The 27,219-nt window shown below is 38.1% G+C and overlaps 1 protein-coding gene across 1 annotated transcript in view; it reads right to left on the reverse strand.

Annotated features, from left to right (window-relative positions):
* LOC104522157 (sodium- and chloride-dependent GABA transporter 3) overlaps positions 1–27,219 on the reverse strand; it is a 98,230-nt gene that overhangs the window by 31,259 nt on the left and 39,752 nt on the right. The window contains exon 7 of the mRNA XM_010164378.2: positions 17,786–17,920. Coding sequence (XP_010162680.1) covers positions 17,786–17,920 — 135 coding nt within the window. The remainder of the gene's footprint in view (positions 1–17,785; positions 17,921–27,219) is intronic.

A 27,219-nucleotide genomic window follows, 5' to 3' on the forward strand; every position in this document is an offset into this window, starting at 1 on the left:
TTAAGGCATAACCCTTTGGAGTTGCTCTCTCCAACTGGTATTTCAATGGCTATTAATTATCTTGTCCCAACCATCCAAGAAATCAAAAGGTGTGAAAGAAATAATAGATGGCCATCTGATGTTCCTTGTTAAAGAATATACTTCGATTTCATAGCACCAACCTATCTTACACCTTGCCTGATTTCTTCTGTGCAGATATACAAAATCCCAGGAATAATTTTCATAGGCATTTTCCCATATTTAAAAAGAAAAAAAAAATCTTACAAAAGAACAAATATTTGGCCAGGCCTATTTTTATCTGAAACTCAATACTAACATTCCAACTTTACCCAAGGGAAAAATTCCATCTACAATGGTAGTGATGAGTCCAAGAATTTCTCTAAACTATCTTTATGATAAAACTTGCATGTTTTCATCAACAGCCAATAGTTACAACAGTTGCCTAGAAACATGTAAGGAGAAAGTTATAACACAGAATTTTCCCTTAAAATATATACCAGTTTTCCACTGATTTAGTTCTGGAGCATGAGTTGAGGAGATGGCTGACAGTATAAGATACACAGAAATATTCAAGAGATATCACTTGTATAAAAATAGGTATGTCTGTATGATGAACACAATTTCTGGGGAAAAAAAAAGGTCACTGAGTAGTTGGAGCAGTTCTTTTGTGTGAGTGATAAGGAATGAAGATTGTCTTCAGCACACTGGTACTGAAATTTGGGAATCTGGCAAGCAGGAAATCTTTTTTAAAAGGCATTGATAAGAGGCAAAAATATAATTAAATCCCAGTACCTCTTGGGAGCAGCATCTGCTTTTTTCACTAACTCATTTCTTTTAACTACATACCAAGTGTAGCTGGAGTTCAGAGGAGCAGGATGGTCTGCATCGTTCCTCTGTGATGAAACCTGCTTGTATCGACAGCTCTCAGTTCCTGAAAATTGTCCAGCATTCTGGAAAGGTAACGTCACTGACTGCCAGAGCACCCACATGTTCCACTTGTGCTCTAGAGCTCTCTTGTAGCACGCCTTAAAAGCATCAAACATTTTGCCTTCTCATACACTTGCACTACATAAAGCTTCAGGCATTTGGAAATAAAAGGGTGGGGTTTTTTTCATTCTGTGCATGATATGAAAAAGCACAAAAAATAGCTATTATCATTTTTTCTCTTTTCAATAAAGAGCATATTTTCAGTGTCCCAGAGACTTTACCAGGTCTTTGGGGGGATGGGGGGGCATATTTGGGGGTTGAGGCATGCTTAATGTCATTTCCTATAAATGATAAATAAAGATGCTCATTTTTTTTTTTTTTAATAAATGCAGGAAGTTCAGTTAACTGAATTCTCAAATGAGGGTGTTGATTAGCGTTCCTCTTTACTAAGATGCTGTCACCAAATGCTCTCAGAATGAGATATTTGGCTGCTCCCACAAACACTACAGACAGTCAGAGGAGTTTCAAAATATTTACACCCAACTGCATTGAGGGATTGATGAGAGAGGTCATCCTGACTGACTTCTGGAGTATTCTGAATCCAGCCTGAAATGTTTTTAAGGCCTTTTTTCTTTTAACATTTGCCAGAAAGCAGGACTCTGGGGTTGGTTTGCTTTTTAGGTTTTCAGAGGCAGGCTGAGGCAGGGGTTTTAGCAAGTGGAGTAGGGGTTCCATGTCCTCTCAGCAAGTCGATCATTTCAAGAAACCTTGCTGCTATTACAGAGCTGCTTGACTGTAAAACCACAGTGAAAAAACAGATCCTTCTCCGATAACTTTTTTGGTTTTTGTACCAATATCATTTTTCCCCCAGGCTGCATTCTGCAATGAGATCTAACAACTCTACTTTCTTCCTCAGAGTGGGGTGTGCAGAGATTGACTGGCAATACCGGGAAAGAGCAGACAGAGTGGAAACAGCTCTCTTCCAAAACGTGCTCTTCATTTTTACATATTTTTTCCTTGTTTGTTTGTTCTTGCATTTTCTACAATAGCAGCACCAGCATTAAAGGCTGTTTGGGACAATCAATGCACTAAACATTTGATTCACACTTTCTCAGATTAGATTACATTACTGCCTTTCTCCAACTGTGCTGGGGAAGATGGTATTGAGTCTCAGGAATCTTTTTTTATGTCTAATTTCTACTTATACAACCTATTTTTTCAGTGACTGCAGTCAGCAAGTAATTGTAAGGAAATTATCTGTCTCTCCTGCCTGTTTATGGAAAGCAGTCGTAACAGCATAGCTTCCTAACTCACAGCACTGCCTTTCTCCAGCACTGCCAAAAGCATAAAAAGCCCAGAGGCAAATGAAGCAAAAGTCTGCAGTGTCAACTTGCCCAGAGGTGAAGAACATATTTCCCCTTCTCAACTACGCTGGCATAGTGCCATGGGTGGGCACCTCAACACTGGATTCCAGCCCAGCTGCTGGAATTGTGCCACCGGCAGCTGCATTTCAAAAATTAAGAAACCAATCAAGTTTCTATAGCATTACCAGTGCAGAAGTCATCTCTATTTCCAGAGCTTATTCCCTCGGCTCCTTCTGTTCCTTCTATGCTTGGCATTGGAAACATGTCAGAAGCTACTGGTAAAGCTTAGAAACTGCAGAAAAGATAAACTCTAAAAATCTAACCAGGAGAGATTAATGCTCCTTTTTTTTTTTTCTTTTTTTTTTTAAGTGGTCAGCAACATTGTGGTTGAAGGTGATGTAAGCCAATTTTGATTTGCAAAAGCATTTTGGAAAAATCTGTTACCAAAAACTCTTTAGAAATTAAGCATCTGTGGTTTAAGAAAGTAAGTCATAGCTGGAAAAATAACTGATGAGAAGAAAGGGAACACCAGATAAGAGTAAAGGAATAATTTTTACAGTGGAGGTAGGTCACCAATTAAATATTGCAATGACCTGTACCTCTACTGTTCAGCTTCTTTACAAGTCCCTGAGAAAAAAGTGGTGACACAAAGTTAGTCAGACTAGCAAAGATGCTCATTAAAAAAAGAAGTGACACTATGTTACCCAGAGTAACAAGAACATCAGCTAATTGTGATGATGGATCTTAGGAGCTCACGTGACTGGAAAACAGAATTTTTTAAAATGGCAGATAAAATTCAATTATATTTAAAGTAATACATACAAGAAAAAGCAACTCTGATTTGATCTATGAAGTGATGGGCTCTTAGCTGATAATTTGATTTGGAAACATTATCTTTTAGTTATGTTAGATAGTTCCATCAGTGCTCAGCAGTGGTCAAGAAAGCAAATTAAGTGCTAGGAATTATGAAGGAATAAATACAAGGAATACTAAGGAAGAGAACAGCATTATACCACTGACTAAATCCACCATTTGGCCACATCTTGAATACTCTGTGTGGTTTTCACTATGGCCTCCTCACACCAAAAAGTTACAACAGAGTTTGAAAGGGCTAAGAAAAAGATTAAACAGGTAACCAAAAATAGTTTTGTGTGGCATGAACAACCCCATACATCCATAGATGAGGGGACAACCTTCTGGAAGGTCCTAGGGCATAAGCTGACCATGAGTCAACAGAGTGCCCTTGGGGCAAAGATGACCAACGGCATCCTGGGCTAAGCATGAGGAAGAGTATTACCAGCACTTTAAGGGAGGTGGGTGATCCTTCTCTGGCAAGGACTGTTGAGACATGTCTAGAGCTTGTGGAGTCACTATCCTTGCAGATACTCAGAACCCAACTGGACATGGTCTTTGGTGGACTTGGCAGTGTTATTTACTGTTGGACTCTGTGATCTTAAAGGTCTTTTCCAACTTAAGTGATTCTATGATACTATGGTCCTGAGCAACCTGTTCTAGTCAAACTTGCTTTGGGAAGAGAGGTTGGACTAGAAGACCTCCAAAGGTGCCTGCCAGTCTCAACTATTCTGCGATTCTGTGAGAACAGATTGAGCGGGCTAGGACTCCTTCAGCTGAGGTGGGATGTCAGTGCAGTTTAACAAGTCATGAATGAGAAGGAAAGAAAGAGCGGGGATACTTTGTTCACTGTTACTTCCAGGTCAAGAACTTTTAAATCATCAGATGAAGTTTCTAGGAATCCAGTTCAAAATGAATGAAAGGAGGTAGCTCTTCCTGATACAATTAGCAGACCTGTGCAACTTGTTGTCAAGAGATGTAGGGGATACTAGAAGTCTTCATGGGCTCTAGGGGAGATCAGAAAAATGGAAGGGAAATCCATTGAGGATTTCTGAACATAAAAAGCCTCTCAGACCTCAGGAAATCACCTGAGCTGAAAATACGTGGTTGTCCAAAGAGTTCAAGAGACAAATATGCTATATTCCCCTAGGAATCATCTTGGGTCCACTGATGGAGACAGTATGCTGGGCTACATTATCTTTGTTCTAGGTAAGTTTTCATCTTATACATTTTCAAGCAAATAACATATTGTTTGATGCTTACTTCAACGCTTTCTATTCTGCAGAATAAATTATCATGTAGAGTTGACTGTCTGTTCATCTAACTAACATTATCTAGTTGTTTTCATGCACTCATTTATATAATTCTCTTAATCTCTCACCTGATAATGCCAGTACCCAAACAAGGACTATTATGTTTCCACGCTTATTAAACTTCTGGCACAACTTCCCCCACCAATCCATGCATAGGATAATGAAAATGATGAATAACTGCTATCAAAGGATTTAAAATATCCGTTAAACTATGAAACTGTAGCAGTCAGCCACTAATGTATTATTTTCTGTTCAAATAAGCATGTTCCAACTAGCTGGCATATACTTCATCTTATTTTATAGTAGGGACAGAGGAGACTGCACCTGCAGGGCAGATACCCCAGGACAGAAACTCTCCAGCAGAAAAAAGCTGGAACCACAGGTTACATGTGGACTCTTGTGTTTAACAGTCCACAATTGACCTATCTGTAATTAACTGAATTAATTTATACTTTTGTCCTCCCACATCCTCTAGCAGCAAGTTTCACCATTTAGTTATTCATTGTGTGAAACAGCACATTCTTTTGTATTTTTCTAAACTCTCTACGTCTCCATTTCTATAGCCTTTTGCCAAATCCAAGGCAGGGATCCAGTAGGACCTCCTGAGTTACTGGCTGATTGCCACACAAACAGGGAATGGTGCCTTGGATGCAGAACCAGGAGGGCTGTGCTCCAGTTTCAGGTCTGACAGTGTGTAAAAGCATTTTTTTTTTTTTTTTTAAATTTGCTTTTTCACAAAAAACCCACCAGTGACTGTTGACTGTATCCTGCCCTACAGAGTTACCAATGCTATTTAATGAGCAGATCCGTCTTTTAAAGAGAATCACAAATACGATATGGTTCTCTGAAAACCTATTCTCACTACTTAATTGTCCTCAATACCACCAAAGCTGTGGTTCAGCTTCCAGATGCTCAGGGAAAGACTCCAGCAAACATTTACCAAATCAACAAATTCCTATTTTATTCTACTTAGTTAAACGGTTTCAAAAATGCTGTATAACATTCTATGTTCAAATGACATGAGTACAATGCAATGGGAATGCTCCCCAAAGGTGGCTTTCTCTTTCCACTGTCTGCAGAGGAAGCCTGGGAGTCCCACCACCTCTCTCACCCCTGCCATGTACCTTCTGCCTGCTTGGTCATGGGTAAACAACAGGCTTTAAACTCTATCTCTCTGCCCCAGGAGTTCTCAGAGAAACTCTGAAGGCCAGAGCATCTCGGCCCTTGCCTTTGGTACAGCTTTGGTGTTTGGTGCCCTCCCTTCTGCTGTTTTGCACAATCACGTTCAAACTACAAATATTTTTATCCAGCTGTTTGAATGTAGAAGACAAGGAAGAGGAGTGAGCCAAGGATACACGACAGCCCAAGGAAACACATAAAATTGAAAAGCCAATACGTGCATTTAAGCACCAATTAAGGCTAAATTGCTGTATGCAGGGGGGGCACATCCAACCCAAATGAGTTATACCAGAAGGCTGGATATTACTTCTCTCCCTCAGCCAAAACAGAACTGCAATTCTAGGAAGCAAAAGTGCGAATCCATTAAGGTTACCTCACAGCTAAACCTTCAGAATATCAGTTCCGTGGGCAGCACTGACCAGTAGCAAATTGTTTCAGAATACAGAGCATTACAGTTACCTCCCCAGTGAGTGTGTGTCACAAAACCATAGATATTTATTCACTGCAGTCTTCAAGACTCCATATTCACAAACAGAAACTGTTTCTTTGTCCTGTAGCCTCTTCCTCCTTGAATTTCATCAATGATTAAGCACTGAGCAAGCTATAGTCATTAACTTGGGCCTTTTACAGAATAACTAAATTAAGCTTTAAATTCATCTCTAACGAGAGATGCATTTATGAGTAGAGATGCATCTCTACTCATACTCTTAGGCTGCATGCAAGTCAGAAATCTCCAATCCTAAACGTAACGGCCAGCTAGAGGTGGGAAGCCTTGTAGCATCTGCAATAGAGAGCAAGCACTGTTATCCAGGGTGTGTGATCAAGACTCCCAGGAAGGAATTTGTTCTGGTACACAAGGGTAGTTAGACCAGCCACTGAGTGGTTCTGTGGACTGAATGCATGGTCACAGCTCTGCCACTGGCATGGCATCACTGCACTGATACAAAGATGATAACTTGGTATGTACCATCTGACTATGGATCTCAGAGTTAATTACTGATGAATGGCAGCTGGAATTTGCTTGGAACCAGACCAAGAGCCTGGCAACTACCCAGGATTATGTGCCAAGAATCTCTGAGATTCCTCTAGCAAGCTTAGAGCAACAACTTAGCCAATCTCAGATTTTAAGATTATGATGGGGTTTTTTTAAAGAAGCATTTTGGGTTTTCTGGTTGGTCTGAGTTACGAGCCAGAGACTCCATCTAACAGTTTAGAGGTAGCTAGGTAGGATACAAAAAAAACCCCAACCCAACAAAACACAAACCCCACCCCCCAAAAAAAATCAAATAAAAAGCAAATCTCTTTGACCGAAGGAGAGCGTAATATTAACATTTTCCTATTTGGAGCTGGGTTTGACAGACTGGGTTCTTTAACAGGTGACTTATTCAGTAACTGTCAATATTGTCTTTTTTGTGACCTAAACTGTTTTAAAATCTGCAGGTAAGTGGAGTTATAGAAATTTTTAAAATGCAGTTATTGGTGATATACCAGTACTGAAAAGCACTGCCTGGTCAGTCTCAACATATCCAGGAGCGTAAATTAGCCCCAGTATTATCAAGCCTCTGCCTCATTCACTCAAGCTGTCTCTGCTCTGCCTGCAAGACTGTGGTCATTTCAAGTGCTCTACAGAATTAGTGGAAAAAGGAATTTATAAGACTGATGCAAATGGTAGGTGACTGAACTACACTTCCAAGGCACCCTTCCCTCTCCACTGACGGAAGAGGCGGCCATCTACAAAGTCAGAACCTTGCTTACACATCCCAGTTATACATGCAATGTTAAATATGACGGATCATCTTATCTACTTTATTGTGCAGGTTGAGATACAGAACAGGTAATTTTAGCTTGCAATTCCTAATCATGTGCCACATTTTTGCCTTCCTCCACAAGACAGTAACTCACTAAAGGCTGGTGCCCCAACTGTACCTTTTTCAGTGCTTTCACCACTGCAATCATTTTCCACCTATGTTCTGCTCACCTTCACGGATGGATAAACAAGTTCATTTAGACCTCCAGGCTGAGAAGCACCAGCTTTCACTATACCTTTTTGTGAACATCCCTCAGAGTCACCATGTTGTTTTATTATTTTACACAGAGGGATTTAGAGTATTTTAAAAGCATGAGTTGTTTTTAGAGTGACAGGAACTGTATACCCAAACGGCAAATTTTAGTAAACAAGCCACTCAACATTCACTAAAATTCTGCTGTGAGCTTAGGCCTTTTTCAAGAGAGCTGGGCAATGAAAAACCTTTCATTTATGCCACAGAGCTGGCAGAAACTTAAAGTAAAACCACGTTCAAGATTTAAAAAGCACTAGAATAAAAAAAATGCCATTTAGGAATTGTATTCAGGACCTGCACTTCTTGACGCTACAAGGGCTACTGAAAGCATTGACATTGAAAAAATGTTTAATTTCACAGGAGAATGAAGATTCAGTTTAATTTTCATTATTTGTAAATTTGTGTCAAACAAGGAAAAGCATCTGATCAAAAACTGAAAGGTTATTTTGAGAAGTCAAATCTAATTTCTCTATTTTTACATGAAACATGATTTTATTTCAAAATGTAATAATAATAGTAAAAAGAATAAAGGAAAACACCTTTTTAAAATTAAAAAAACCCCACTTTTTAAAGCTCTGTGTGAAATGTTTTGTGTAGTGCTACAGTATCAATATGTGAACACAGAATTTAAGTGCAAAATCTCCAGGAAACAGATTCTGCTTCCCATTCTTTCCAAATTCAGATGCGCTTTCTTAATTTGAATATGCTCTGAAAAGTTCACATGGGTTGACAATTAAACAAATGAAAGACCAGTGAATCCACACCCCAAACTGCATCAACATCTAATGATTTCCTGCCAAGTTTGTAACAAATTTACTCAATGCATTTTACTGCCTCTCTCTTTGTGTGTCAGATGCTTTCTTTCCTTATCCTTACTTGCAGTCCTAAATGGAAGTAGTAGTGTTTGGTTGGCACTGGTGTGACAAAACACATGTTATTCCCCCTCTACTCTGCCCTGGTGAGGCCGCATCTGGAATATTGTGTCCAGTTCTGGGCCCCACAGTTCAGGAAGGACAGGGAACTGCTTGAGAGAGTCCAGCGCAGAGCCACAAAGATGATTAAGGGAGTGGAGCATCTCCCTGCTGAGGAAAGGCTGAGGGAGCTGGGGCTCTTTAGCTTGGAGAAGAGGAGACTGAGGGGTGACCTAATTAATGTTTACAACTATGTTAAGGGCAAATGTCATGAGGATGGAGCCAGGCTCTTCTCAGTGATGCCCAATGGTAGGACAAGGGGCAATGGGTGTGAGCTGGAACACAGGAGGTTCCGCTTAAACTTGAGAAAAAACTACTTTACAGTGAGGGTGACAGAGCCCTGGGACAGGCTGCCCAGGGAGGGTGTGGAGTCTCCTTCTCTGGAGACATTCAAGACCCGCCTGGACGCCTTCCTGTGTGATCTCATTTAGGTTCCTGCTCTGGCAGGGGGGTTGGACTGGATGATCTTTCGAGGTCCCTTCCAATCCCTATCATTCTGTGATTCTGTTATTGCCTCTCTTCTCTGATGGCATAAAAAGATATTCTTCCAGCCAGGATTCTGGTGCAAATGGTCACAGAATGCTCAGTTTATCTGAGCCTCAGTGTTTAAAGTAGCTGTCTATAAAGAGCCATATGGGAAAGTATGTTAACATATGGAAATCTCAGACTGTGAATACAGTTAAGGAAGATATCTTTAAAAGTATTAATGACCTTTGCAGGAATTCCTGTATTACAAAATTTTATTTTTTTGGAAATAGAATTTAACATTAACACAGGAATAAATGTATTTCTTAAAAGACTTATTTCAGAGAAAAGAATATGAACTGTATCCTCAAGTCATGCAATGCACCACAGCAGAACAGGAAGTTAGGGAAACATGTTGACTATCTATCCCATCATATATCTTCATGGGCAATTTTGATGATATAACTTCAGTGTGTACACACGTGTGTGTGCACGTATAAACATTTTATAAAGCATAAGGAAGAAATACTTATGCAATGTGAGGTGAAGTAGTCTACAATCAATCTAGTTTCGACCGCCTAAAGAAAAACTATACTAATACAATGGAGTTACTTTATCCATAAGGAAGGAATAGTCAACAATTTAGCGTAGACATTCAGAGCAGAGAGCATCAGAAAGTCACAGCTGCCAATACACACATCTCCTCATCTTTCCAATATGCTCTCCTGGATCTGGATCCTTGGTGTGAGCTGCCTGGCAGCTGGTGACAGTTCAGGATGGGAGAGGCAGCTCCTTTTCCCACATACATTAGGGCGCTGGGCCAGCAACTACCATCAGTCACCTCCCACCTCCTCTCTTCTTGCTTTCTATCACTTTTTCTCCCTTTCTCACACAGCCCTTGCAAATAAATCATGTATGTATGCACAAGTGTCATACAAACCATACGTTAGTGGATACAAAAAGCACGGTAGGAAGAGGGAAGAGCAGCAGTAAAGCACGTGTAGTAGAAGATGCCTACCCAGCCCACTGCTCAGTGCAGTCCCCAACTTTCTTATATCTCCTGGAGGAAGGTACCTCTTCCGTTCCTTTCTGCCTCCTCCTCCTTTAATATTTCCATTAGTTCAGAGAATACCCTTCAGGGGAGAACTTCAGTATCAATCTCCTACTTCTGAGGAAAAAAATACATGTGAACCCAACTCCATATACTGTAAAAGCCTCAGACAGAGACCTTTCCAAGCTCACAATCAACCCCTACAGCACCTCTCCAATGGCAGTTCGTGGGCTGTACACAATACACTTCACTGTAGCAATCTTCTCTTTTTCTTTTTTCTCTCATTCCTCTGGAATAACAGGATTAACAAGAATCCTGTCAGCAATTCTTAAAATGACTATATATTTCCATTGCTTCTATTTATATGGCATCATATACCCACTTGTGACTCTCCCAGAAATAATGTGGACTATTCATGTGCTTCACTTAAAGACTATCCTCACTGTGTAGAAGGTCTTTTTTTATTATTACCTCATTAATATCCAGATATGACTTAATTTTTTTTTGGTACTAATTTTTAATTTCATCTGAAACAAAAGAATTTTTAACACCAGCTTTTATCTTGCTAGGAGACCTGACTTCTAGAGTAGCAGGCAGGCTGGAGTCATTGATAGTATTTGCAATTCCTTAAATGTTCCTGAGAATGTTAATTAATTTATGCACAAAATGACTCTTCAAGTTTATCTAGTACTTCTTTTCAGGTGCCGTAATTGTAAGCAGTGAAAAATCTCTCCCTGTTATGCCAATACACTGAGCTAATGTGTGGATCCTGTCTCCCTCCAGTGGCATATCGCACTACCCATAAAGTCTAATATTGAAATGCAATTAGAAACTCAGATGATGCCTCTCCATTGCCAAGGTTGCTAAGAGGTGGCAGGAATAGCTGGAAGAGATTTCATGTGGCCTAGAAGCCCCAGGGAAATTACAAAATGACCCCATTCTTTCAACAAGTCTTTTCTAACTGCCAAAATCTGTTGTTGCCTGCTCAGCTTGCTGTTACTTGTGTAGCAATAGCAAGAAACACAAGGAAAAACCATGAGGAGAAGGAGGCAAACTATTTGTTCAGGGCTTGAAATAACTGTCCAAAGCAATAAGTGAACTTCTGAAACCCTATTTGCTACATAAAAATTAATAGTCACAATTATTATGCTGTTGGAAAAAAGAGAGTTGTACACTGAGGCATAAAAAGGTTGTCACATTCGCTCATACACACCAACAGCTCAGCAATGATGTATTCCATTTACACTGTGCCTTTCCCTCAGCATACTTAAATATACCCCAAATCTTTGCACAATGTAAAGACCTGTGTGTTGAACAAATACTAAGCAGTTTTATGCACTGTAGAGAGTAATTTTTTGTCATAGGAGAATACACTGAGTGCCTTCAGCCCATGGTGCTGGAAAGGGATGTGCCCAAGCACTGCAGTGCAGATTCACTGCGAGAGAGCAGCACGTATGTTGTTTTGAGCAGGGAAATTAAACGTCCTCCCAGGCTTGCCTTCAGTCTTTCTTTGGGCAAAATGGGAATAGTATCGCTCCCAAGAAGTGATTTATGGCTTTGTTAAACACCTCTGCCCTTCCAGCAAGGACACTGCATCGCCACAATTTGCTGGTCTTCCTTTTCTTTAAAACCACATAAACAATTTGTCATGCAAAAGCTATAGTAGATAGTAAAATTAAATAGTTCCTCCTTGTGGAGATGATACACTGCATTGTAGGGCAAAATATTTTTTAACATTGTACCAGTCTATATTCTGTGCTTACAATTTAAAATCTCAGTAATTTGTAACGATGGTGCAAACAGCAGACTTTGGGAATAATTAATTATTATTTTTTTTAAATTAAATTTAAAAAGTTTGAGTAGGGGAATTACTAATTAACAGCAACATCAGAGCCTCACAATCAGCAGCAATACTTTTTCCCTTTCATAGAAAGGATGGTTTGAAATTTAGTTTCCATATCAAATGGACAAAGACTGTTATACAAAGATACATGCATAAAGTGGGAGTTGTAGTTATCTAGATAGTAAATTCAGTTAAGGATTTTCATACCTATGGCCCTTGTATGAATTTCTGGCATTTCTCTCTTTTTTAAACTTACTGCAACTCACGTGTGTGCATCACAACTGCCTGGTTCAGAAAGTGAATTATCTGATGAAGCAAACAATACAGAGAATGGGAAGAAATTAGTATGAAAAGATGAGTAAATTCCATAGCTGTTAACCAAACTGCATGAGTGTGATGTGAACTGGGCATCTTCTTCATCTCATTGCTACTATTTTTTCCCAGTTAATTAAAAAAAAAAAACCCAACAAATAAAAGCTGCATGAACTCTTATAAAGGTCAAAAATGCAGTAAATTTCTGAAGATACTACTAGATCTAGTGGTATTAAAAGGTTGGTAAGATTTAGGACATATGACCTGCCTCTGAAATCATTCTCCAAGTATTATGCTTAAAAACTAGGCTTAGCATCCAGTATTGATTGCATCCAGTTTCTCATTAGATGCAAGTTTCTCATTTGTCACATTCCAAACAAATAAAAGCATAAAAAAATTCTCCAGCACTTTGGAATAATTTCATTGCCGACGTATGAAAATTACTAGGTTTCAATTTTAAATATCAGTATGCTTAGATAAATAAAGTACACGTCTAAAATCCACTACTCAGGAATCCATACAGTTTCCTTGATTTTTGGAGATGAAACCATCCAAAAAATGAAGTCAGGATTTATTCCACAATTTTTAATTTTTTTGAATATTTTTTTTAGGAAAACAGGGCCCTGACACTTGTGTTTAAATGCAAGTTTCCTCCACTTTCAAAGCTAGGAGAGAATTTTTATTTTCTTCTGTGTTTGAAATCACAAGGTTTCCTTGTGCCTCGAGGTGGCGATACAATTGTGCCAGTCGCTTGCTTCCAAGGCTGCATGTACTAACTGAATCAATCTGGGTTATTTCTCATACTGCAAAGAGAGCTCTTGGTAAAGAACCAGAGTGGTATTACTGCTGCAGCTCTCTCTGCATTATTAAACACTGGAAACAGAAAGTTAGGGGAAGATAAATTCTCAAATACTATTCCAGTTTGGATTTTCAGAATAGGATTTAAGAAAATATTATCTCTGCACCTATACAGTATTCCTGTCTCTCACACATATGTAGATTATAATTAGCATTACTGGATAGCAATTGTTTACAGTTTTGGTGAGTAGCTTTTTTTTTTAAAGTATAATTTTATGCATATGCTCTAACACACTAAGATGATGGTAAGGAAGGAGTGAGTAACTAGAAAAATAAACTCATGCTAACCTGAAAATGAAGCAGTACATAATGAAAACTACAATTTTCATTAAATGTAACAATATTAAACGTGCATTTATTCTACGTGATTTTCTACCAAAAAAAAAAGTGTTTTCCCTAAACCAGATATCTGATGTACTAAAATGTTCTTTTTCTTTATGAACACACAGACCATGAAAACTTAAGCACTTAAACTGAGTGCCACACAGGAAAATGCCAAAAGGAAGGAATTTTTGAGACATAGGGCAACGTAAGGAAAAGAGTCATTTTTGTACTTTAAGGCTTATCTAGTGTAAGAATTTTTCAGGTTAAGTTGATGCTCGTTGCTGTGCATTCATCTTTTGGTGCTTATTTGCAAGAAGGAAGACCCAGTAAGCTTCAAGCTAGTCAACCAAATCTCAGTGCCTGCACAGTTATGGCTACCTAACAGTTGAACCCTCATAGCTAAGCTACTAGAGGTGAATTGTAGAAATGTTTCTGCCATCAGAAATTTTACTGCAACTTTAACACTTTCCCACTGCAAAGAAAAGACCAGAGAAATTTAAAATCAATCTTAAATGTGATGGCTCAGATTTCCCTGTACCTTATATGTAATTTGCCCTGTCATTCACTGATGATGCTTAACACTCACGTGAGCGTGTAACAGAGATAAAGTACAACCTGGATTCTTTCCACATAGAAATGCATTCTAATGTGCAATTCAGCTGCAAAACCCACATTAATCAAATTCGTTCAACATTTTAGTGAGCAGCAGTTGTTCAGAGGAGAGTACAATTCTGATTATGTTGACACATTCACCCTATTGATGCTATAATTAATATCTTCGTTAAAACAACACACAGTTTTTCAATGAAAAAAGAGTAACTCAGCCAACTATTAGCATATAAGCATGCAAGACACAAGAAGGTTTTATTTTTATTTTCCACCTCATTTTAAGAACCCACTGCTGAACTAGGGCTTAAATTTACATGCATGTGATTTCCAGATCATTGACCATAATATTACTCCTTGATCCATCAAACTGGTACATCTGCTAGTCCCTAACTGATTTAACCTCTTACAGGCAAAAAATGTTCGGAAAATCCCAGTATGAACTAAATGTTTTCCCCAAAAAAGAGCAGTGAGTACCATACACAAGCACAGTTACATATTAAGTGACTTAAATCTGTTGAGGGACAACCAGAACCATATTCTGAGTTAGACTTCTACACAGAACCCATAACAATCCTATTAATTTTGTAAAAGACTTCTTTTGTTTGAGTTATAACTCAGGAAAGACCCCATATTTAAGCTACAAACAGCACCTGTATCTTCCAGATTAGGATAGAGGGCTATATTTCAAGCCAGTTTGAGCATGAAGGCTGTAGAGACCTCACTCTTGATAAAACAAAGCAGTTCTGAACCTTAAATATAGTACTCCACTATTATAAAAATAAGTGATTCATATGAGCTCTACAGATACACAGGACAAAAGATGGCATTTTCAGATCAAGAGGATTCAGTCTGCTGAAAAGACAGAATATAAAAATGAAATAGAGAACACAGCACTTGAAAGCTAAGAGGAACTGAAAAGAGAGATGAATAGCTGCTTAGAAAGCTATAATGAACCATGGAATGCAAATTACACAAAGACAAAAGGTTCAAGAACTTCAAACTAAAGTGAGCCTTGAAGAGAAATTTAATTTATTTAATCCACAGTAAACATAGTTGGCACTGTGGTTCAAATACCTCTCTCCTAATACAGACACAGTAGTCTCCCTGGAACATTATTTCAACAGACCTCCAACTGAAGAGGAAAACAACTCCTGGTAGTACACATGCGTTATGCTTTGATATTGTGGAGTAAATCCCAATAAACAAGAGTAAAGATGAAAACTGGAAGCACAAATGTCAAGGTTACTTCAGTTGTCCTATACTTGCTTCTTGGCAAAATCTCTTGAACAAACTGAGAAGAGGCTTATGAAATGGGGTTTTTTGATGCAAAAATTCATGGTTTTGAACACTGTTAAGTTCTACATCTCTATAAAATGGAAAATGTCTACATATCTATCTTGTTACCATTAAAAGTTGCAATAAAGCTGAACCAATTCCATTTTAATTTTTTTTTTCATAAAACAAGTTGTGCCAAATTCTGTTTTTAAGACAGATAAAGCCAAACTTTCTTTATTCCTTGAAAACTGACTTGAGATCCCACCTGTAACTCAGAAATCTTTCTTCAGATATTGGATTGATTAGTCTCAACAAAATATTTCAATTTCAATGAAATGGCATTTTATCAACACAAAAATAATTCTCTAAAACCATTTCATCCCACAAACTACAGTGAAGTTACCTGTATTAGTGTTCACAATCTCTACTATAACCCATTCTGCTTCAACTTCTTGCCTACAAAAAGGTGTTTATATTGCTAAAGCTGAAGTACGGCAACATGTCACCTAAAGTCTCACTGAAAGGGAGAAGGAGGTTGGCTTGTTAAGGCAATCCATTAAGCCTTCCTAAAAGACATTCTAGTACCAGCTGAGCTATATGTGTGGGACAAATAGATACACGCACACGTGTCTGAAGTGCTTTGTACTTCACAAGGCTGCTTAGACTAATACTATGTGCTTTGGAAATCGTCATGGCAACAATGCGTTGCTTTACAAGTGGCAACAGTATAGTAAATAGGCATATAAGACCCCCTTGTAGCCTGACAATCATGTTGCTTAAGCTCGCGTGCCCTCCCTCAATGACAAACAGAAGCAAGGGTGTCAGTGGCATGTGAAAAACCCACATGCAGGGCAAAATCCTGTTAACAGGCCTCTCACACACCGCCGGACAAGTGACGGCATCAACCCTTCTGCAGCAGGACTAGGTCCTGGTCACACGAGGCGACAGACTTCGCAGGGGGATGAATCACTGTGGTGCAGTACAAGAGAAGAGTACTCAGTGAACACTTTTTGTTAAGGCAGTGGGTAACTTTAGTTGTCAGAACCACACAGCGGAGTGAAACACTAGTTAAAACCAAGCAGAACAAACAGGTGCCATCCACGTTCTCAGGTAAGCGCGTGACAGTCAGATTTCTTGTCTCTGCTATAATGAGTTAAGACACATGGAGTTCACTTGAAATTGGCCAGGCTTACTAGATTTACTACAGTCTGAGTCTATTACATGTTGCAAACAAATAACTGGGAGTGTGACAGAGAATCCTGTGGTTTTTCTCTGTTACTGTGCTAATTTCTCAGGTGAACTGAGGCCACCACTAAGCAAGCTAACCATTGGAAACCCACAGCACATCCCTCATGTTCTGACACCACTTCCACAACTCATCTTTCACTTCCCAGCTACGCTGACATAGAACGATGGAAACATTGTGGAGTCCAAAAGTGGCAACATGATTAAATTTTCATCTAAAATTTTCAATATTTTAAATTAATCTTTTTCTTTCTAGCTGATTTTTCTGGAGAAATATTACTTGTTTAAAGTGAACTTTACATGACTGAAATAACCCGAAGGGTCCCTTCTATTGTTTTTTGCAACAAAATACACATTTTCAGTAGGCAGAGGCTAAAAAAAATTTAAAAATTCTCAACACATTTTCAGTAAGTAGATTAGAAACTTAATCTCCATCTCAGGATCCGTTTAATACTGTAATAGCCTTAGAAGTAACGCTGTATAATGTCTTTTACATTGCCAAACCAGATAAGTAAAACATGTCTGCAACCTGTCAGGGTTTGTAGAGCTTGTGTCATTTTCCCTCTTCGATATCAGACAAATTATATATAATAACTGCTTTATTGTACTCATCTGTCACTGAAAATAAATCAACTTAATCCAGTATTTCCATATTCAACTCTACTCTGAAACAATGAAAAAAGACAGATTTCCTGGTTTGAGTACTTCATTCTTCCTTGACTGCATATAGAGACTTCTGCTTCAAAGACAACAATCTAAATGATTAATTTCTCTACTAATCTTCACTAAAATTTAGATTTGGAATGAGCAAAGAACCATAAAATGGATAAGTCTCAATTAAATTTGTTCCCGTTGAACCAGTGGCAATGCTCTTGCCCCTCAGTGGCCAAACCAGCAACTGCAACTGAACACTGAAAATTCTGATTTATCAACCAACGTGCTCTTCTACTGAAAGAATAATACATTCCACCACATGTAAGCAGTGATGGCTTTAAAGCCCTGTCCACTTATCCAATTCCAAATCTCTAACAATGAACAACTATCCAGCAATCACCTGTATTCAAACTTTTAAATCAAGAAACTCTTGCAGTTTTTGCCAGTCCAAGAGGAAAATACATACAGGGACCATGATCCTACCTGTGGGTCAGACAGTCGAGAAAGGTCAGGGTACAAGTAGAATTTTATCCCCTCTGAAGCACCTGGTAACGTTACTCCACGAATCAGAAGAATCATCAACATGATGTAGGGGAATGTGGCTGTTACGTACACAACCTAGCAAGAAGAAGCAAACATTAGAAAATATTTTCTTCCAACTGCGCAAACACTTCACTTCCATGTCCATTTTGCTCTCAGATCATTAAAAAAAAAAAATTAAAAAAATCCCATTTTACAATCACAAACCTGAGAGCAGTATATAGCCATTCAAACTTGGAAATGGATTAAATGATAAATTCCATGTCATAAATATTTCCTTTAAATAATAACATACTTTAAACTTAACTCTCCATAATTCTCTATTGCCATTTCTACCTGCGCAGAGTAGGTATAAAGTATCTTAATATGAGATGATACTCTTATACATCTCCCTTGCACAAGTCAGAATTACTTAATAAGCTGCAAGAATGAGGAAAATTATTTGGTGAAAAATACAACCCATATAGCCTTCAAAAATATGCATTTTAAATTCAAAAGTTCATTATCTGTCTCATGCCTGTGTAAATTAAGGAGATACATCAGAGAATGCACCCATGAAAGGATTCCCAAACACATTTTCATGACTAATGTACTGAAATTTGATTTTCTGGCCGTGCTGAGTATTTAACCCAAACATGAAATCATCTCATGTGTGCCTCAACTGGTACATTCATGGAGGAACTTAAAATCACACAGCAGATCTTCAAACATGTCCAGCTGTCCAAGACACATTTAGACACTTCACTCTCACTGATCATAACGGGAGGTAAATATCTATGTATCTTTCAGATGTCTTAACCCTTTGGAAATACAAACCACGATTTTCCCAGGAATCGGAGACAACCATTACATTTCTATAGGTCTCAGAAGCCTGAAATGATTAATTCACAGGTCAATAAAACACAAAATGGAAAGCTTTATCCAGTGCTTACATTTATTATAACTCCTACTAGTGGAAATGCAAACTGATATGACTGCTTGAGTTCAAACAGATCTTGTCTCAAGGAGACTGCTCTCCACATTTAGGCTTCAAATAAAAATGGATCATCAGTTAATGAGAAGTAAAAAAGAAACATATTGAGTGGACATGGTCCTGCTCTGAGTCTTACATTGCATGGAAAGGATGGAGTAGCCAGCAACTGGTTTTCATGCTCCTGTATTCAATTCTTTGCCAACTACTTTTATCTACTTCTTTTAAATCAATAGTTGCTTTTAATTGAGAACAGTCAGCAAACATATAAATGTGATAACATGGGAGGTATTGCACCTGAATATGTTAAAACATTAAAGAATTTCATAAAACATCTCACTGCATCATGCTTCATTTTTTTTTCATGAGGGTAGTTGTACCTCAGCTTTAGAGGAATAAGCACTCTCCTTCCTTTCTGGTTACCATGCAGAAAGAGGATATAACCAGAGTGCAATTGGCTCAGTATTTCTGTCAATATATACTAATGCAGATATCCAGAACAACAATGAAAGAGATACCAAGGAAGCAAGTTGTGGGAAAGATACACCCTTCTGGAGCCAAGTGACATTGTTGACAATTTTTCAGTATTAGTGGTCACACAGCTAACGAGGCTGCTAAAACTGCAAGCTTCTGTACTGCAACAGGTACGTGCACTGCGTTCAGAGAGGGGAGAGAAGGCCACCACTTGTAGGTGATGTTGGAGTCTCCCAGTATGTTGAGCCATTTAATTCCATTGCACCAGTTGCTCATTTTATCATGTTTCTCATGAGGTGGGGGAGGATGGGGCATTTTAGAAATCAAATGCCATTATTAGTATCATCATCACATCTGTAGGCATTAAAAGTTTCCTGAATCGTTTTCTTTTCTTTCAACACATCAAACCTCTCTGAATATAAATGTGAACACAACTGTTTCTAATTACACTGCATCCTGTTTTAATTGACTTTAATTGCTTGGTATGCTAATTTCCATTCCAGTGCTCAAAATGCTTTTTTTTTTTAAACCCTTTTCAGAGCAATGCCAATGTTTAAGCAGTTGGAAACAAAATACAAATTTCTGGCGTGCTAGTTTTTGCACCCAGTTGTCCTATTCCAATATAACTGAAAGACAAATTTACAAAGATATTTAGACATACAAGTATCTGGAAAGGTGCCTACTGGGACATCTAACAGCTTTTAAGCATACTTAGGTGCTTAACCAAAAGTACTTTAGGACCAAAGATCCTGAGAATAGATATTTCGTTGACTGCAATGACCTTGAAGTATCAAAGTACTGGTAGTAAGTTAAGTACCAAGTACTGGAACTCTAAATATCAAAACCTGTAGAGACTTAGATGTCTATATCACTCGAGGTTAGTTATAAAGGTATCTAGGTATCTGTGCAATGATTTCATGAGTAAGGCACCATAAAGATGTTGAGAACTGAACTAGCTGGCAGTTTGCATCTTTTCATACGTAAGTATCTTTAAAGTGCAAGCATGGTGCACAGGTTCAAATTTAGCTACCGGGACTGTTGAACTTCTTGTTCTAAATGAACAGGTGCTTTTCTCAACACTCTGGCGAGATCATGCCGCAGAGGTCCAAGTGAAGGTGACTTAGCTTGTGAAAAATATAGAAGAAAGACATGATACATTTGTGGAGAATAAGGAAGAAGCCCTGCATGCAATAAATTGAGCCACACACCCACAGAAATCTAGAAGCCTAAAAATGAGATTTCTCTGGCTACGACAGCTACTACAGAACACACCAGCCTGATGTTCACACGCTACCTCACAGCAGCTCCTTAGCAGGGTGAGCCATCAATAGGAAGTAGTGAACTTTACTCCTTTGCTTGGCTCTGGCTGAGAACATAACTGAACTAGAATTCAATGAACAAAATATAACTTTCTGAGGCTAGGAAGTTGATGGAATTCTTTCCTGCAAGCTTATTTGCGCTATAATGAACCAACTGCATTTTATAAATGGAGTAAAAGTGTTTAATTTCACTTGATACTTTAGAAAATTACTGTCTTGCTAATCCCCTTTCCCTAATTTTTTCCAGTTTCACAAATTCTAACTTCCTAGATGTTAACAGCAGGTAACACTATAAAAGATTTTCTTTTTCAACCACCATGGTATACTGTGAAATTTTCCATACAGCATTGTTTGAAAAAGAGTCTTTTGCTCGTATGACACTGTAGCATCTATGGACATACAAATGACAACTGAAAAAAAGATATTTTCAACATTAATTAGATTTGCAAGAAAAATGGTATAAAACAATATAAAGGCATGACAGCTGATTCACAAGTTTTTAAAAAGTATGTCAAAAAGGGGGAAAAAATTTTCAAGATCTGCTTACATTTTAAAGCTAAACGTTCATATGCCAAAAAAGAAACTAAATCAAGAACCCAACAGAATACCAGATGAGCAGATTTGTGTGACTGGGATGGGGAGGGGATAGAATCAGCAAAATGGCTGATTTTTCTATTACCTTTGTGTTTTATAGATCTATTCAGCATCAGCTTCTGTTTGTCTTAATCCACAGAGTAATCTTGTGAACCGTCCTTTACCAGATTGCTTACAAATTTTTTCTTCTAAGCTACTAATGAATCATATGTGAGTGCAGACACTTTCACTTGGACTAGAGAGAAGTTAAAAAACCAAAAGGTAAGAAAACTAAATGAGATTTGAGAGCTAAAAAATACATATCAAAGAGGAAAAATTCACTGGGAATGAAAGACGAGCTACAAAATAGGGGCCAGGAGAGGACACTTAATGAAGGTACACAAGAACCCTGTTAATTGCACAGTGACCACAGGAAGCAGAAGACTCTGCATGACACAATAACAGCAGAAAGGAATAAACACTTCTAATACCACATCACACTCAAGTCATTGGCTGGGACACAGAAAATCTCTATCAAGCAGAACTGTGTAAGTCCTTATTTTTATTCATGTGGTGGTGAAGGCAATAAATAAATAAGTAAATAAAAGTTCAGTCAAGTTGAAACAGTTTCCTTTACAATGAAATGAAACTCAACTCCAAAATTCATTTTGAGTCATTACAACAAAATTACATAAACCCAACACAAACCATTTTGGTTTGGCATTCTTTTAATTGAATGAGTGGAAGGGAAATCTCTCTTGACTGAAAAATGCTTTAACAAGCCAAAGTCATTATTTATTCCTTTAAATATTAAAAAATGGTTGAAAAATGTATTTTCCTTTCTTTTTCAGCAATAATTATTTTTTACATTGGGTCTGACTTTATGAACTTTTCAGCACTTTCCAAATTCCATTTCAATATCATCTTCTGTGTTCTAAAAACTGCCTACCTGTAGTCAAAAGTTCCAAAAGAAGGAGAGGAAAAATATGGTGGAGGTTTTGACTCAGTGCTGAGGACCCTAGTGCTCTAATAGCCTCTACCAGGTCAATCCAAGAACACAGCTACAATGGGAAAGCAATGAAAAAGTACCAAAGGCAGACAATATCAACACACTGAGGAGCTCACACTCCCGGCTGAAGTGAGTGAACAATTCACTTAGATGATGAGCTGTTTCTCCCCATAAATATTCCTTAAGCAGCAACAAGTTTCCTAAATATGTTACTTGAAATTATTTCCCAGATAATTACCACAGCTGGTTTTGTTTCCAGATTGCCCAGGACCACTGAAATAAAGATCTGTCTTATTTCTGCTAAAATTGCTCTTCAAGCTTGTTGGTTATTTTGGTGGGGTCTACAGGCCCCATATTTAATAATAAAAAATGTGCTGCCTAGATCAAATGCAAAGCTAGATTTCCATGTATTTGGGTAAAAATTCCCTATTTTAACAGATACTTCTGCTCCACAACATTCATTTGTGAGACTAGCAGGAGAAATCAAACAGAACTGGTCATAAATATGGCCTGTGAGATTTCAAGACAAATACCTTGGACCATAGCTGTATCTACACTGCAGAATGGGTGCACTTCACATTCCACCCCAGCAACACCCTAGTTCCTTGGTTATCCCTACTTCTCAACTGTGTTGGAATACAACGAGAGGGTGCAAAATTGCCTGGCATCTCATTCAGAAGAAACCCAGCTATAAAGGCTGTTTTGGTGATTCTGCAGAGACTGCTCAATCCACACAACTGGAAAATACAGACTAAGTACTTTTGGGAAAAGAATTTCCCCTCCATACAGACATAATCCATAAAGCCCAAACACAGGGACCAGAACACACAGAAGTGCCTATATAACATTTAGAAGCAGTCGATTTTATTACATTATTTAGATCAACTATGTGAGCACCTGCATTTAAGCAGTAAACAATGGTAAATGCAGATAACCAGATTCTTTCTTGAACTGACCATATGCATGGACAGCTTAACAATGACCTAACTTACAAAGAATGTGCCAAAAGCTTCTAAAAAAGTGGGACTGATCATAATAGATGGGTTGGACCCTGGAAGAATGTCTTTAAATCACAGGTCCATATATTTCAAGAATCCATTCCAGTCTCAATAGGCCTTGTTTAAATTCATAGTAAAATTTGATTCAGGGCATCAAGAGAAAAGACTCTGTTACCCTAAGTTTAAACAATCTACAAGTGAATGTATAGTATGCAATCTAGAAATTAATGCATAGGTCTAGAGTAGTTTTTGGACACCCTGCTCTTAAGTGTACAGAAAGATTGACTTGTAAATCCCCACAATGCTAAGCTTGCTGGTCTGAACTGGGACACAGCCTGAACTGAGGAACTGTGAGACAGTCATACTGTTTTATCAATACAATTACATCTTTTGCTGTGATTAAGTGCCAAAGGAGGAGAGAAGGAGGACTTACTTCCTAGATAATACCTATAGTAAATAAAACTCAGAGAAATCTCAGGAACTCAGTGCAATGACTTGCATCCTCCCAGTGCTGCTGTTCCTCAGTCTCCAAAATTATATTGTCCAAACTCAATAGTCATCCTACACCTACCAACTGCCTGAGTGTCCTCAGAAGAGTTATGTTGATTAAAAAAAAGGTAAAGGATGCAACAATTCTAAACACTAACAGGCCTACGAGTGTGCTACCCATTTGTGAGAAAGTGTGCTTGTCACATTGTGAATATATTGTTAATACACTGCCAATGCAAAACCTCCAACAGTTGTAAAAACATTATGCCCAAAATAACTCTGTGAAGCAAGAGGAGGTCTGCAGTGTAATTTTCAAATGCAGAAAGCTGCAGAAAACCTTCAGCAAAATGAGCACTGCAATTTGGCAAGCAGATGCAGCTCTACCAGTGTAAACACAAAAGAAGCAATCTGATGATAAAATCGGGGTATTATTGTCCCTAGTACCTAAAGGATGTGGTGGGGGTTTTTTTGTTTTGTTTAGAGGGGTTGTTTTGTTTTGGGTGGGTTTTTTTTACCCTGAAGTGGCTATTGATTTAAATGTATTATTTTATCTCCATGGTAAATGGGCCAACCTCGAACTAGAACAGCAAATTAAATAATCACAGAATCATAGTGGTTGGAAAAAGACCTTTAAGATCACCAAGTCCAACCATAATGGTATCCTGTAACTGTGAATATCTAAAAGAATAATGTTAACTTATTGTTTTGGTTAACATTCAAGTGCACAAAGAGAAAGACCTGTCCTGTGGTTGTGGGCAGGGAGAGGAAGACGTGAGAGGAAGGAAGCAAACTTCAGCACCTTGGCTAAGCTCATTACTGCAAGCAAAAGTGTTTATGTAGAGCTCCCATCAAGTAGGGAATTTGTAGAGCCACAAATATCTCAAAATCAGACTGTTATTTAATCACATAAAAGTCAACTTTAAAAATCAATCAGGAAGAATTTTAAATATAAATTAGGACTAATTAATCAACTGAGGGTTTCTTTTCATTTTGAAAAGGTCTTTAAAAAGTTCAAGCTTCTATAAATCAAAGCTCTTCCTTTTCAGAACCTTCCAGGATTTTCAGACTTCTGAATGCCATCTAGTTTGCCTTTATCCACGACAAATCAGATACTGATATTAGTTACATATATGCACAGAAGCCTGAATTTTGCTTAAGAATGTTTAATATGGAATGACTATTCTTGATCAATATTCTTGATCAATATTCTTGACAATCTCATTTCTATGAAAATAAGGTCAGAATTATCCCACACTAGCACCTGAATTTCTAGCTTTGTTACTGACTTTACTCAGGCAGAAATGGGGGACTGATAAAGCACTAAATTAATTTGATTTCTTAGCTACTGTAGACATGCCTTCCAGCTCTCACTGAAGGCACCAGTTGGTAGGTTCTGACATGTTCTGAAAATGTTTAACCTGCAAAGCAGATAAAGATGCAAGGGTCAGAACATGACAGGAGATTATTTTCTTGTCACAGAAAAATTTCTAAGAACTTAAATCTGCACCAGGGGACAGAGGACAGTAAAGGTTGGTTTGCCTTCTGACTGCTTGCTGGAGAACATGAAAATGGGTTTTTCAGATGAGTCTTGTCCTCATGTAATTACGAGCTGCTCTGAAGAATGACTAGTTTCAATGAATCAACATTTTCCAGTGCAACAGACCTTTATGAGAACTTTCCTTATCAATGCCAGCTTAGATTCCTTGCTTGTCCTGCTTGATTTTCCTTACTTGCCTTTAAAAAAAACTTTAAACAAAAAAAAAACCAACACAAACCACCCCCACACCCAAATGAACATCACCACTCAGGAAAAAAATGCAACTGCATGCAGCCTGGAAAGCAGATACAATGCTGTCTACTAAAAGGTGAGGTTTTTCTCCTTCTTCAGGTAGCCACAAGGTACATCTTTAGGTAAAAGATGCCAGTCAGCAAAGATCAATATAGCAATCAGTGTAGTTGCACAAGGCCTTGATGCGAAGGAGGTAAGAGGAGAATCAAGCACTGTAGCCAGTATATGAGAAGCCATCAAATAAACGCATGACTGCATTAGAAATTTTAAATAATTACAAATACTAAAACCATGAAACATCAGTATAATAAGAATTAAGAATGTCCCTAGAACTTTGCATCAAAACTAGTCACATGAGGCTCATTTTGATATGTAGTTCATCAAGCTTCCAAGCACTCAAGCAGGTATGTTAGTGGCCATCTCTAAATGATTTATCTATCAGTTCTGTGCAGTTTTCTGAGAGTACCACAGCATTATTTAATCTTGTGCAGTAAATGCTGAGGAAAAAAAGTGATTTAAAAACAACCAGGTAAAAAAAGACATCCCTATAGCACAGTCATACCTCTTCTTTCTTTTGATAATTTCTGTAACCATGAAACTGTCTTGTTTATTGGACTAGATGACCTTTAAAGGTCCTTTCCAACTGAAATCATTCTCTGATTCTATTGGGAGGTTCAGGACATTTATAGGATAATAAAGAGCTTATCATTTATTATTGAAAAAGGTGTGTGTTTGTCTACCCACAGGATGACAGATAAATTTCTGTCTTCCACTGAGGAATATATGCCCTTATCACCATGGTAACAGCTGAGAGATGTATTCACCATAAAGCATTTGCAATAATACTTGTGTGTTAAGTATAATAATTATAACAGAAATATAATAAATAGCCTTACCATCTAAACTAACAACTACCCCTGTCATCCAGACCCTAATTCTCCACACTTCCATTCCCTATGGCTACTTCATCTGTTATAACACAATCACATCTTTATTTTACTTAAAGGCTTATTGCACTGTAACTTCCCTACTAAGCAGCCTCTAAATCACCTCAAGGCTGACTTGTAGGACACTGCTCTGGCAGTGTGCTGCAATTTCATTGTTTTTGAGCTGAATTTCAATCTGAGAAGAAAAGGTGATGTGATGAATAGGAAAAATGAAAGGAATCACACAATAAAGACATTGGACTGGAAGCCAGTGTGGCTTAAGAGTATGTTACTGACATGCATTTATTTTTTATCCTAGCCAAATGCTTTAGTATCTCTGCTTTCCCTCCATCCCTTCAGTTCAACAGAGATCTCTGGCTGTCTGTTACATGGATGTCAAGGCAAGCTCTTTGGGGAACAGAGGCAGCTCACTGTGTTCATCCAAGTCTCGGTACACTGAGAGTCTAACCTCAGTAAGGCACTCCAGAAAGAAGCGACATACAAACTAAACCACAGCAATACTTACTGACCTGAACTACAGTTATTTATCTCAGATATTAATGAACACATTTTATAGCCACGGGAAATAACTGAAAGAAGTTTTTATTGCAGTTAATTCTCTGTGTCAGACTTATAGCAGTGCCTTACGCTTCTACATGACACAAATCAAGCTTATACAGGATGTTGTGAGGTTTTTCTTTTCTTTCTTTTTAAGCACACAGATTTTTCAACTGCCCAGCAGCAGAAGTGAATAGCAGGTACATGGCAGCCAACTCATTTCTTGGGGATGTGTTTTAGTTACCAACATAGCACCAGCAGCTGCCTGGAGC

This window comes from Antrostomus carolinensis, unplaced genomic scaffold (genome assembly GCF_000700745.2).
Source record: "Antrostomus carolinensis isolate BGI_N321 unplaced genomic scaffold, ASM70074v2 scaffold4293, whole genome shotgun sequence".
In the NCBI taxonomy this organism is placed as follows: domain Eukaryota; kingdom Metazoa; phylum Chordata; class Aves; order Caprimulgiformes; family Caprimulgidae; genus Antrostomus; species Antrostomus carolinensis.